The sequence below is a fragment of the Papio anubis genome, chromosome 16 (genome assembly GCF_008728515.1).
Source record: "Papio anubis isolate 15944 chromosome 16, Panubis1.0, whole genome shotgun sequence".
NCBI lineage: Eukaryota > Metazoa > Chordata > Mammalia > Primates > Cercopithecidae > Papio > Papio anubis.
In genome coordinates this window covers 74,933,989-74,948,458 of record NC_044991.1, presented here as the reverse complement: position 1 = coordinate 74,948,458, position 14,470 = coordinate 74,933,989, and the positions used below count along the sequence as shown (strand labels likewise).

At 48.6% G+C, this 14,470-nt stretch overlaps 1 protein-coding gene across 3 annotated transcripts in view; it reads left to right on the top strand.

Annotated features, from left to right (window-relative positions):
• Positions 1–14,470, top strand: part of SULF2 (sulfatase 2) — a 128,707-nt gene that overhangs the window by 40,008 nt on the left and 74,229 nt on the right. For all 3 annotated transcript variants that reach the window (XM_031656825.1, XM_031656827.1, XM_031656826.1), the window contains exon 3: positions 8,328–8,567. In XM_031656825.1, the coding sequence (XP_031512685.1) occupies positions 8,328–8,567 (240 nt within the window). The remainder of the gene's footprint in view (positions 1–8,327; positions 8,568–14,470) is intronic.

The following is a 14,470-nucleotide window of genomic DNA, read 5'->3' as shown; positions in this document are numbered from 1 at the left end:
GTGGACACCAGTAGCCAGAGGACAGTGCAGGACACAGGTTCTTCCCCATCTGTGGCTCGACCTTATAGCCCTCTTCATCCCCTGCCTGTCCAGGTCAAGGCTCTGTTCCAACCTGTACCTGACCCCGCAGCCTCTCGGGAAGCCTCCCCACTGAATGCCTGTTCTCTGCAGGTCTCTGGGCCCCAGTAGACTATTACCTTTGCAGATTTATTTAGCTGCTCCCTTCACTTGGAATTGAATCAGCTAAGGGTTGCAAACTCCATGCCCACCGGGCCAGGGAGGTGCTGGCAAGGGGGAAGTACACATGATAGGGGCTGTGGAACACCGGAGGAGGACCTTCTCAAGTGGGCCTTCGCTACTCGAGTCCAGCCCACTGTGGGCCCATCAAAGCCAGATCTTTACATTTTTCAAGCAAAGCCAGAAAGCTGAATTGATGTGAAATCTCACAATTTAAGAAAAAGGCCATTCAATTTTTAAAATCCTTTCCTTTTGGGCAGACCTAAATCAAACACACATGCAGACAAGATTTAGTCTAGAGGGACTCTGTTTTTTAACTCCGTGTGAGACGATACTTGTTGAAAAGCTGACATGCGGCCAGGCGCGGTGGCTCACTCCTGTAATCCCAGCACTTTGGGAGGCCAAGGCAGGTGGATCACTTAAGGCCAGGAGTTCAAGAACAGCCTGGTTAACATGGTGAAACACTGTCTCTACTAAAGATACAAAAAATTAGACAGGCATGGTGGTGGGAGCCTGTAATCCCAGCTACTTGGGAGGCTGAGGCAGGAGAATCACTTGAACCCAGGGCGCAGAGGTCGCAGTGAACTGAAATCATACCATTGCACTCCAGCCTAGGTGACAAGAGAGAAACTCTGTCTCAAATAAATAGATAAAGCTGACATGCATTAAGTGCTTTCTGTATGTCAAGCATTGAACTGAAAGCCATATATATATATATAATTTTTTTTTTCCTCAAAACTCAGAACAACCCTGAGAAGGAGGCACTGTTATTCTCCCTGCTTTGCAGATGGGGGAACTGAGGTGCAGGGTGGCTAAATCATTTGCACAAGGTACCTGATTAATAGGAAGTAGCAAAAATCAAGATTTGGGCCACTCACCCCAAAGGCACCATCTGTAGCCCGCGTGTCCCCTAAGAATGTTTACTCTTCATTTACTCACACAGAAGCACTGGGAAGAGCAGCAAAAGGCAAGAAGGAAGGGGATGGCATGATTCTAATCAGCACAGTCCAGAGAAAGCCTTGCTGAGAAGGCGATATTTGCAGAGACCTGAAGGCAATGAGGGACTTAGTCTGGGCTGAGGAGTGGCAGGTGCAAAGGTCCTGAGGGAGGAGCATGCTCGGTGTGTTCGAGGAACAACAAGGAGGTCAACATGACTGCAGCGGAGGAAGCTTGAGAGAGAGAGAGAGTGGTAGGAGTTGTAGTTGGAGCGAGTGAGTGTCCAGATCACTGAGGACCTTGTAGAACAGAGGGAGGACGTTGGTTTTTACCCTGAGTGAGGCAGGCGGTCACTGGAAGACAAAGGGCAAACGAATATGATGATCTCACTGACTGTTTTAAAAGGAGTCCTGGCCAGGCAGGCACGGTGGCTCATTCCTGTTATCCCAACACTTTGGGAGGCCAAGACAGGAGGATCACTTGAGCCCAGGAGTTCAAGACCAGCCTGCACAACGTGGTGAAGCCCCATCTCTACAAAAAATACAAAAATTAGCTGAGTGTGGTAGTGTGTACCTGTAGTTCCAGCTACTCGGGAGGTGGAGGTGGGAGGATCACCTGACCCTGGGGAGGTCGAGGCTACAGTGAGCTGTGATCACACTACTGCACTCCAGCCTGGGCAGCAGAGTGAGACCCTGTCTCAAAAGAAACAAAGGCCTCTGGGCACCAAATGGAGAATAGAAGAACAGCTTAGGAGCCTACTGCAATAGTCCAGGCAGAGAAACCAGTGATTCGAATGAATTTAAGTCGATGTCCTGAGTTTACTGACTCTACCTTTTTCTCCCTGCCCCATTCTTCCTTCCGCTGCTTTCCCTGGGAGGCCCTGCCATCACAGACTCTAATGATATATCTATAATTTTAAGAAACTAGTCATAGGGGGGATCATCTCATTAGTTATACATCAAAATCACCCAAGTTGGGGGCTGCAGGGATTTGTCTAGGAAGGGTGCAGGGTGCCCCTGCTCCCAGCTGAACCAGGCCTCCAGCAGATATGAGCCACCTAAGCCTCAGGAATGGCCAAAAAAAAAAAAAGGACGGGGGGGGCGGCTGGGGTCATGTTTTAAATCCTGAAACTCCCTGGCACCTTGCTAAGTCCCCATAGATAGTGTTTGCTCTGACTTAGACCTTTAGAAGAGCAAATTCATTCAGCATTTCCTATGACACTGGCAACGTCATCAACTGTGGCAGGTCAGCAAAACATTGATTTTATCACTGATGGACTTACTGGATGGTGCATCAAAAAAATATATATATATGTATATATATATAACTCGCACCTTAATTAACTCAACGTAGTTAACTTGGATTGAGATTAAAGGGTTTTTTCTTAAATCACGTTAAATTAAAATATCAAATGATAGCACAGTGGTACACAGAGAGGCCCCCAAAAAGCCACCTTGAATGGGGAGGCAGTTCAGGAGTGTCATGGGAGAAACCGCATTCTGGCCATTGGGTGGTTTGGGCCCCCAAATTTAAATCCCAACCGATGGGGGTGGGGGTGAGGCCTCTCCAGCCCATCGGAGTCACAGAGGTGTCAGAGTGAGCTCACCCTCTGCCTGGTGTAGTGGGAAAGTTTGATCATGGAAAGAAACCGGGTCTGTTTTTGTCTGCATGTCCCCAGGTTTATGTTGGACGGAAGAAGTTGAGGTTGGCTGGCCCGGCTGTATTGAAAAGCTTGAAAACTGGCCTTTTCATTTCTGTGTGGCCGTGTCGTTCAGGTCCTTCCCTCCCATCGGAGCTGTCCTTCTGCATTAGGGCCGGGGCTGGGCAAGGCGATGAGATCATATGTTATTTTGTGTTAGAGATGTGGGTTTACACAGCCTCGTCGCTATAGCAGCTTTAATAAAGCAGGTTACTGTCCCCGAGGGGAGGCTTAGCACATAACACTGCCCAGGCACAGATGCTGCTGTCATTCCGGGGCACTGTTGTCCTTTACTCGTGGATTGACACAGCGCTTCTCCGCCAGCTGATTTGGGAAGGGTGAGTGCTGGCCAGGAGCACCCCACAGCTCGCTTCCTCTGGAATGAGGAGGAAGGAGATTTAAGCATTTCAAGACCCTGGATCTGAGCCCATTGAAAACAAGAAATGTCTCTGGAGGCTGTTCACTGTTTGCCAAGGCAGCACTGGGGGCTGTGGACTGCAGGTGATTTCATCAGGTGATGGCCTGCCCTGCGTTTCGTTCCAGGAGAAGGGTCTGACCAGTCGGGTGGGTGGCCAGCTTTTGCCCTTTCTGCAGGCTCTGGAGACCGAGAGAGGCCGAGCTTTCACTACCAGCTGCTTCGTCCTTTCTCCTTAGCGTTTGGGACCAGAGAGCAAAGGATCGATTCCACTTGGGGTGCCCTGGACTCATGCATTTAAGAAACATTTATGAGCACCCGCTGTGTGCCAGGCACTGTTCTAGGTTTTGGGGCTAGAACTGTGGAGCCATCAGAAGTCACAGGGGACAGCAGACGGGATCAGTAGATAAATACATAAAAGTATATCGTGTGTTAGATGATGAGTGCAGGGCTGAAAATGTCAGGCAAGGAAAGGAGTAGAAAATATTGGGGGCCAGGGAAGGCTCCACGGAGAAAGGAACTCTAAAGACAAGAGGGGGTGAGGGCACCACTGCAGGGCTCTAGGGGAGGGGTGTTCCAGGTAGAAGGAACAGCAGGGCGAAGGCTCTGGGATGGGAGCACGACTGGTCAGTCTGCAGACAGAGGGGAGGCCCCTGCGGCTGCAGAGGGTGGGCGGAGAGGGGGATGGGGTTAGGGAGGGAGGGAATTGGGTCCCACCACTCTCTGTGGATGGCCTGAAGGACTTGGGCTCCTCTGAGTGAGCGGGAGCCCCGGAGAGTGTCAGGAGAAGAGACTCTGGCTGCACCATGGGGAGTAAGTGACTGGAGTCCAATCAGGAAGCAATTGGCCTGATTTCAGGGAGAGAGGATGATCACCTGGCCCACGGGGGAGGTGGCAAGGGTCCGACCGTGGATGCTTACATTGAAGAGAGAGCAACAGGCTTTGCTGATAGATTGGATGTGGGAACTGAAAGATGGGAGGAACCGTAGCCAAGATGATTGCCCGAGTACCCAGAGGAAAGGGGAGTGGCTTTGGGAGGGGCTGGAGGGACGGTGACATCAGGGCTCGGCTGTGGGTGTGGCACTCGAGGTCTAATCGACAGCCAGATGACATCAGCGGATGTCAGGGCTGTACCAAGCCACATATCAAGGGATGTCAGGTCCCGGTTGTACCAAGCCAGTGATTGCTAAATTCTAATCATTCCCTCACAATTTTCATCATATATCTGTATGCCACTTGTACTATTACTTACTTTTTAAAAATTGGCTGTAATTGTTTGTTGTTGTTTTTAAAAGAAGGATTTCTACTACCCTAAAGGAAAAGCTGAGGTTACTTGCCCTAAATAGAAGGAAACCAACCCACGCAATTAACCTAAGTCAGTGCCACCCCCTGCCTGGAGCTCCAAGCGGCCTTTCACACCACCAGTGTCCCTGGTGTTTGGTGATGTGACTCTGTGCCACCCCACCACTAGTGTGCCTGATGAAGTCACCACTAGGAGGCCCCCTTCTGGGTCACCAAGGGACCATTCTGAGCTTAACTGAAGCCAAGAGGGGACCAGGAGCATGGGGACCTCGCTGTACTTCCTCAGGACACTGTTACCACCTCCCGTGTGACAGCAATGTTTTGTGAATGTGAAACTCAGCACCCCACCTCTACTGGGTTTGAGTCTTCTCTGCCTGCCCAGCTGTGCAGCCTTAGCCAGTCATTCAGCTCCCAGGATCAGTTCCCTCTTCTGTAAAATGGGCCATTGGCAGAATTAAGTGATGAGTGTCTTCAGCCCTGCCATAAGCATTCCGCCAGTGATAGTCGCCACTGTTAATTATAATGATTATTGTTGGCATAGAAGACTGCCCTCTTCCCCAGGAATAAGTTGGAGCGCTCTCAGTTCCCTAGGTATAGCAGAAGGTTGCAACACCCAAGCGTTCAGGGGTCAGGCAGGTAATGAGAGTGGGTGCAGGTGGCATAAGACCAGGGAGTGCAGGGGAGTGTGGCAAACTGGAGAGCAGATATTCTGTGTGATGCTATTAATATCAAATTTTTAAAATCCACTCTATAAGACACCAACACACAGATCTGTGGACATCAACTGGTTTGGACTCCTGGGATATGAAAACCCAAGAGTGTAAGATAGTATTTGATGTGTTATTGTAGCTGGTGTCTGTTGAGCACATGATGTGCCAGGCACTGTGCTAGGCAGTGAACAAAGTAGGCTGAGTCCCTGCCCTTGTGGAGTGCTCTGGTGAAGGCAGCAACACACAAATAAGTGAAATCAAAATGACTTACGTTTGAGGACAGTAACTGCTGTGGAGAGACACGGAGTGGGGAAGCAGAGTGGCGAGTGCTATGGGTTGGGGGAGGCAGTTTCAATACAGGCCAGGGAAGGGCCTCTCCAAGAAGATGGTGTCTGATCAATACTTTGAAGAAGACAGAGGTAGCCCTGTGACTGGAGGAGTGGGAGCATCCTAGGCTGGGGGTACGGCTGAGGCAGAGACCAGGAGGTGGGAGGGCAGCCAGTGTGCAATCCTGGGACCTCAAGGGCAAGACCTTGGTGCCTTGATTGGTGGTAAAAATTGAAAGTAGAAGCAGCTGATTGGTGAGCGGAGGGCCCTCCCCAGATCCCCAGGAGGCTGTGTTGGGTCTAATGTGTGTTTTCAGGTCTCTAGGGGGTTGCTAGGTGAGTGGGATCACAGCCTTCACATGCCTGGTAGACCCTGTTTTGGTTTCCCACTGCTGTCCTAACAAATCACAAACTGAGTGGCTTAAAACAACAGAAATGTACTCTCTCAACAGTTCTGGAGGCCGGAAGTCCGAAATCAAAGTGTTAGCATGGCTGTGCTTCTTCAGAAGGCTCTAGGGGAGAGCCCTTCGTTGCCTCTTCCAGCCCTGGGACCCTAGGAGTTCCTTGTTCCTTGGCTTGTATGTGCATCCCTCCAGTCTCTGCCTCCCTTTGAATGTGGCCTTCCCCTCTGTGCCTGTGCGTCTTCTCCACTTTGTGTCCTATGTGGACACTTGTCACTGGATTTAGGGCCCACCCGGGGAATCCAGAACAAATCTCACATCAGTATCCTCAATTTAATTACATCTGCAAAGACCCCCTGTATTAGTCTGTCTTCATGCTGCTGATAAAGACATACCTGAGACTGGGTAATTTAGAAAGAAAAAGAGGTTTAATGGACTCAGTTCCATGTGACTGGGGAGGCCTCAGGATCATGGCAGAAGGTGAAAGGCACATCTTACGTGGTGGCAAGCAAGAGAGAATGAGAACCAAGCAGAAGGGAAAACCTTTATAAAACCATCAGATCTCGTGAGACTTATTCACTACCAAGAGAACAGTATGGGAAAAACCACCCCCATGATTCAGTTGTCTGCCATCAGATCGCTCTCACAACACGTGGGAATTATGGGGGCCACAATTCAAGATGAGATTTGGGTGGGGACACAGCCAAACCATATCACCGTCTTTCCAAATATGGTCATGTTCACAGCCTCCAGAAATTAGGACATGGTCTTATCTTTAGGGGACGGGGGCACCATTCAACCTGCTGCACACCTTAAGAACTGCAAGGAAAAGGGGAAAATCCAGGGATGGCCATAGAAGGAAGAGAGAGGATTTCCGTGGAATGTTTCCATCAAATCACTAAAGGTCTGGGCACCAACCACAGCATACAATTGAGCATGCACTTGTCACACCTATGTTGAGTACCCACTGTGTGTCACACGGCAGCAGTGCTGAGGATTCAGCACTGAGTGGAGCACACAGCCTTTGCCCTCCTGTGACTGTGGCCTGCACACAGTAGGGCTCCCACACACGTTCATTTGCTTCCTTCCTTCCTTCTTTCCTTTCTTCCTAAGTGTCTTGCTCTGCTTACAGCTTGGTTGAGAAACAAGAGCAGGCATGGCCAGACAACGTGGTTCATGACTGTAATCCCAGCACTCTGGGAGGCAAAGGCAGGCAGATCACTTGAGGTGAGGAGTTCAAGACCAGCCTGGCCAACATGGCGAAACCTTGTCTCTACTAAAAATACAGAAATTAGCCAGGTATGGGGGCTACTTGGGAGGCTGAGGAAAGAGAATCTCTTGAATCTGAGAAGCAGAGACTGCAGTGAGCTGAGATCATACCACTTCACTCCAGCCTGGGCAACAGAGCAAGACACTGTCTCAAAAAAAAAAAAAGAAAAGAAAAGAAAACAAAGAAGAGCAGGCATGACTGAAACCTCAAAGCCTGGGGTATGATCAGTACTCAGGACACATGCTGCAAGAGTGCTCAGGACACACGCTGCAAGAGTGCTCAGGACACATGCTGCAAGAGTGCTCAGAGCTCTCAATCCCCGGCGGCCAGGGTGGTGCCAGAGGCTCCTTACGAGAGGTGTACTAGGCTGATGGGTTGGATTTGGGGTGAGGGTTGATGGGTTCCAGGCTCGAAGAAACATGTGGACAAGAGGCCAGCAGGGTCTGTGGCTGATGGCAGGGCACCCAGCCAGGGAATACTCAGGGAGAAGGTTTGCCACCAGGTTGGCATGACCAGATTTCAATAAGAGCAAACAATTCTTGGGAAGGTTCCAAAGAAAACAAAGTATAATCTTCCCTCAATTTACACGGTGGTTGGTTTCCGAAAGAAAAAACAAAACAAAAACAATGTTCTGTTTAAAATTTGTAAAACAGTTTGATTCCAGTCTCAGGTCATTTATAAACAGGTTTTTACCTGCCCTGCAGGTAGAGATGCAATTACAGTACAGGACAGTGACAGTACAGGCGCTTACAGTCACGCACCTCCAGCACCATTGCAAAATCCTCCAGACTCCAGACCTGGACCACAGGAGTGTCCAGGCAGACTCAGGACCCAGGGTCCTCCCTGATGGTGCCGGTCGGTCCCACCGTGCAGCAGTGGCCCCTGTCCACAAATACCACCAGTGGCCCCTGCCCCGTAAGTCTGCAGAATGTGCCCGCGCCAGACCTAGGGATGCCACGGTGAGAGTCCCCCCAGTGCCGGTGCCCCCCAGGTCTCCTGCCCTGCGCCTCACTTCCACCTTCACCTTGCAGGTTCCATGCAGGTGATGAACAAGACCCGGCGCATCATGGAGCAGGGCGGGGCGCACTTCATCAACGCTTTCGTGACCACGCCTATGTGCTGCCCCTCGCGCTCCTCCATCCTCACCGGCAAGTACGTCCATAACCACAACACCTACACCAACAACGAGAACTGCTCCTCGCCCTCCTGGCAGGCGCAGCATGAGAGCCGCACCTTCGCCGTGTACCTCAATAGCACTGGCTACCGGACAGGTGAGCAGGGACGGGGGTGGGTGCAGGAAGGGAGAGACAGCCGAGGCAGGCATCCATGGGTGTGGTCCGTGCGCCACTGCGGTACCCGAGATGATTGTGGATAGCCCCTAGAGCAACTCTCTTATAATTTCAGAGTTGTGCATTTATTTCTGTGTGTATTAAAGAAATATAGATGTATTTGCCTACAGTAGTGATGCAAAGTGACTTTGTCAAAGGAATTTGAGTTCCCCCCCAAAAAAGTGAGTCTTTTCAAAATATGAATTACAGTGCAGAGAGGCCACAAGGTGCCCGTGCATGAGTTTGCATCCTCTGTTAATTGTTATTAAGCACATCAGGGACTGTTGCGTTGACTTCAAACCATCAGCTTGGAAGAAGGTTCCAAAATATGGGGGTGGGGGATGGGAATTCGTGGAGGGCAACAGATATGGGGCTGTGTGGTTGCTCTCTACATGGCGGTAACCAAGGTGGTGCAGAAGCTGACGTGGTGGTTGACTGTCCGCACACCCGGTAAGTGTCGTCCTCGGTGGAGGGTGACCTGGTTCCTGTTTGCTTATCCTGCAGGAGGTCTTTGGTGGGCTCTGAAGGCTCACCTACCAGGCTGGTTGTCTGAGGTAGAGATGCAATTACAGTATAGTCACTTACCTCCAGCCCTATTGCAAAACCCTCCAGACTCAATTAATTTAACTTTTAAAAATAAATAAATACTCCCCACCTTGGGTAAGAAGCTGCGGCAGTTGTGAAATCAGATACTGTGGTTCAGATGTTGCAACCCCAGAAAGTTGCATCCAAGTGACAAGGGGTTTGTTTGGGTGGGAGTGCCGCAAGGGAAGGATGAATGCCTCCTTCAGCCCTGTTCACAGCCCTGAACCTGCAGCCCTCGAGGCGGGGCAGCTACCTCTCAGATACACATTGTGGGCTGGCAGGGATGCTTTGGGGTGGGGAGCAAGCCAGCCAGTAAGGTGTGTCTTCTTACAGCCTCATCCCACAGCCAGAATCACCTAGAAAGTATGTTCTGCTGAGAACTAGGAAGGCCTCGTTCCTATACCTTGGTCCTGTATATCGTGCGTGCCATTGTGCAGAATCAACCACCTGTTGGTTCCCCTGAGCGTCTGCAGAAAGCCACGTGTGTCAGAGGTTACCATGACCACCACCCTAGATGGTTGGAGGGCCTGGATATTGCCAGCAGAAGCAGGGCAGGCAGGCCCGCAGCAGAGCAGTGGGCCCCTATTGAAGATGCACCTGCAACTTGGGTCCAGAAAGTACAGCCATACACTCAAGAGTGACAACCTTGAAATGTTTTAAAGTCTGAATATTTCACTGAAAATATTATTTTAAAATATGCCGGCACAGCTTACTTTCTGTTTAATGTATACTGGGGACCAAAAAAAGTATGTCTGAGGGGTGAGTATGTGGCTCACAGACTCTCTTTCCACAACCTCTGGGTGAAAGGTCTATAAAGAAACCTTTCGTTCTGGATGCCGGAAGATCAGTAAAGACCCTAAACCTGTTCTCATCAATCCCCCTCATTTCACAGCCAGGGCCACTGCGGCCCAAAAAAGAGAGCTGCCCAGAGGTGAGGTGTGTGTGGCATAATCAAAATGGAATGCAAAATCATGGGAACTCAGAGGGGGCGTGGAAATCGTATTCATCAGACTGAAAGGAAGCTCACATGTTCTGTGACATTCTGAGGGCCAAGGGTGGGAGCTTAAGGCTAGTGTTCCAGAATCTTACAGACAACATGAGAAAACAAACCATCTGAAGAATAAACATTCTCTAAAGTGGATTTCCCAACCTTGTGCTTGAGTGTACGCAAGTCACCAAAAAGCTGTCTCCCTAAAGAAGTGCTTTTATTCAACTATGCTTCATTATTATACTCTCACGAAGACTGGGAGCATAATGTCAAGTGTAAAGAGCCAGACACAGAGAACATGTACATGTTTGTAAAACTGCCGCTGAGAATTTTATTCATTATATTTAGAATGCCACTCTGTACAAGGAATCCCATTGCAGCCTTACTTTCAGAACTCAGGACCCTGAAAGCACCATTTAGTCTGATGAACTGGTATACTCCTGGTTATTAAATGGTAAGAGCCACATACCCTGTATACTTTCCCTCTTTGCCTTGGCAGCTAGGAAGCTCAGGTTTGAGTTTTATATTAGGTTGTTGTTTAAAGTGGAAATATTTTAAAGATCCAACTGTATGATACGTCATACTGATCCGTGTTGACTAAGAAAAATGACAAAAATCTATAACGACTTCAAAACCTTCTAGATTATTTTTTCCTTTTAGATTGATCTGTACATACATATTAGAATATATTGTAAATTTTTAATCCCTCAGGGACCAAAAATAAATTGTTCCTGCTGAGTCTTCAGCCATATTAAACCCTGTGTTCATGTGGCCACCTGGCAAAGTTGGTTCAGTTGGATTTAAGTTTGGCCGTGTGTGAGAGAGAGACCGGGAATGTCAAATAAAATTCCAAGTTCTGGTGGCCCTGATCTATGAAGTGGTCAGAGACTCAGACTCCCTTTCTCCTTATATCCCATTGGTGAGAAACAAGTCACATGACCATGCACGGCTGCAAGGGGGCCTGCGAAATGTAGTCTTATTCTAGGTGGACATTTACCCAGATGAAAATTATTTTACTGTGGGAGAAGAAGCAAATGGATACTGAAGGACAAGTAAAGTCTAGGCCACCCTCACGGTTATTAGACATTTGTGTTTGTGATAGTCGTTTGAATAGAGGAGATCAGCCCAAACTAAGGAAGACTGACCCCAGAAAAATGCTACTTAAGTGGACCCACATTTCATAATAAATAGTGCTTTTAATGTACTTAGTAAGGTATTTGATCTAGAAATGAAACTACGATATTTCAAGAATAACTCTGTTATGTTACGTCTCTTTTTTTCTTTTTTTAAGACAGAGTCTTGCTCTGTCACCCAGGCTGGAGTGCAGTGGCACAATCTCAGCTCACTGCAGCTTCCGCCTCCTGGGTTCAAGCGATTATCCTGTCTCAGCCTCCTGAATAGCTGGGATTACAGACGCCTGCCACCACACCTGACTAATTTTTGTATTTTTTATAGAGATGGGGTTTTGCCATGTTGGCCAAGCTGGTCTCAAACTCCTGGCCTCAAGTGATCCACTTGCCTTGGCCTGCCAAAGTGCTGGGATTACATGCGTGAGCCAACACACCCGGCCCTCTGTTAGGTTGTATCTAATGATATTTAACAAAGATTGGGCTCCAGCTGTAACTAATGAGTTGATTCTTTAAGCAAGTGAATTGATGAATTGTAGGGAGGAATATAATGTGTTTCACAAATTTAAATGGATGGCACAAGATGATATCCTTTACTTCACCAGGGACATTTTTGCAAAAGTATTTGAGATTTGATCAGTTTTTCCAAGGGCCTCTCGTAATTCTTTGACATCTGAATCTTCCCCTGTGAAGTGCATTTCATACTTCATCATCCTTCTCAATAGTCTCTTCTCCTTCATGTAGTATCTTTATAGACCAGGTAATTATTCGTCAGTGGATTTGCATGTGTTTTTTGAGCTATCTTCCAGCATCATCTTAATTAATTTCACAAACCCTGCATCTTTTAAAAGATTTGCAATTTCATTTTGCAGTGATCTTGCTTTGCATGGCCCCATGTTTGCAATGGAGATTGACAAAGGACAAAATGAGAGAAGCTAAGTTTAAGCAGGATAAATATCAATTTGTTCATGAATATTTCTCTGTATGGCTTCTTACAACTTGGGGGATTGGATCTCAGATATGAATACCCTTGGAAGGATCAATTTCATCCTCAGGTTTTTTTGTTTGTTTGTTTGTTTTTGAGACAGGGTCTCACTCTGTTGCCCAGGCTGGAGTGCAGTGGCACAATCTTAGCTCACTGCAACCTCCACCTCCTGAGTTCAAGCGATTCTTCTGCCTCAGCCCCCCCCAGTAACTAGGATTACAAGTGCACACCACCACGCCCAGCTAATTTTTTGTATTTTTAATAGAGACGGAGTTTCACCATGTTGGCCAGGCTGGTCTCGAACTCCTGACCTCAAGCAGTCCACCCTCCTCAGCCTCCCAAAGTGCTAGGATTACAGGTGTGAGCCACCATGCCCGGCCACATCCTCAGTTTTTACAAAGGTTTTATAGTCATCCTTTAACACAGCTCAGCAGTTGAAGTGCCGTTGCCCTGCCTGTGATCACTTATATACCCACAAGTCGAACTTGTACAGTGTTCCCAGAATGAGACACCTCCCAGCTCTCTGCGGAGTGGTTGAGGGCATTAGCTTTGCCTCGGTTCGAATCCAGTCTCTGCTGCTTTCTGGCTGCATGAACTTGGACAAGTTATTTAGCCTCTGTGTCTTGGCCACCTCAGCCACAGTTAATAATGTCACTTAACTCATGCAGTTTTGTGAAGATGAAATATATTAGAACAGTGTCTGGTACAGGGTCATGGTAGGCACTTGGGAAATTTAGCAATGATGGTTGGGTGCGGTGGCTCGCACCTGTAATCCCAGCACTTTGGGAAGCCAAAGTGGAAGGATCACCTGAGGCCAGGAGTTCGAGACCAGCTTGGGCAAAACAGTGAGATCCCATCTCAATTTTTAAAAAACAATAATAAAAAACAATTTAGCAATGACGATGACGATTTGCACAATCACACAGCCCACCTCAGGCCAATGTTCTGATTAATGTCACGGTAAGTTGCGCTCACGGATCAACATGTGGCAGCACGTGTTCAGCCTCTCTGGTAATCAGCAAAATGCAAACGCAGCCAACAGTGCATGATCACATCCCAGCCATGAGCACGGCAAATACGAAGAGACCCCATCGCACCACATGGTGGTGAGAATGTAGGAAAACAGGAAATCACATGCACTCAGCAGTATGATGGCAAATTGTTCCCTCCACTTTGAAGAGCAGTTTGCCAATTCCTGGCAAAACTGATAAAGGGCATCTCCTTCCACTCAGCAATTCTACTGTAGCTCTGTCCCCCTCGATTCTGAGGGGGTGATGTTGATGTGTGAGCTCTGCTTGAGCAAGGGAATGCACTTCCTGGCTGCCCTGTTTGCTCTTGAAGATGTGTGATGCTCATGGCAATAGATTGCCTTTAGATCCAACGGACAGGAACCCCGACTGCAGCTGGCTTCAAAAACATTGAATTTTTTGCTCCCTAAACAAAAGAGACAGGCCAGGCAAGGTGACTCACGCCTGTGAGCCCAGCACTTTGGGAGGCCAAGGTGGGAGGATCACCTGAGGTCAGGAGTTTGAGACCAGCTTGACTAACATGGTGAAACCCTGTCTCTACTAAAAATACAAAAATTGGCTGGGTGTGGTGGCGGGTGCCTGTAATCCCAGCTACTCGGGAGGCTGAGGTAGGAGAATCACTCGAACCCAGGAGGCAGAGGTTGCAGTGAGCCGAGATCGCACCACTGTGCTCCAGCCTGGTGACAGAATGAGACTGCGTCTCAAAAAAATAAATAAATAAATAAATAAATAAATAATAAAAATAATAATAACAACATCAACAAAAAGCCAACCTTTTCCAGCCCTTTCTGGTGAACTAGATTGAAGTGCCATTTTCTCCCCATTGGGATAATGCCTTTCTCCGTCCACACCTGAATCTGGCAGTTCTGAGATTGTTTCCTGACCCCAGCTTCTGCCATCTGGTCCAGGCTTTTGCAGAGATGGTGGCGGGCCTTCTGCCCTTCTGCATCGTGTTCTAAAATGCACCACGGGAGCAGGGAGTACATCCTCCTCATAAGACCAGGCCTTGCCAGGGCTCTCGGAGCCTGTTTTGGGGTTTGGCCCTGAGCACCCCAGTTATTTTCACTCTTCTCACCCAAAGCTGGGTAGAGAGGTCGGCTGAGGACTGGAACCTGGCCATCAACCTTGGGCAG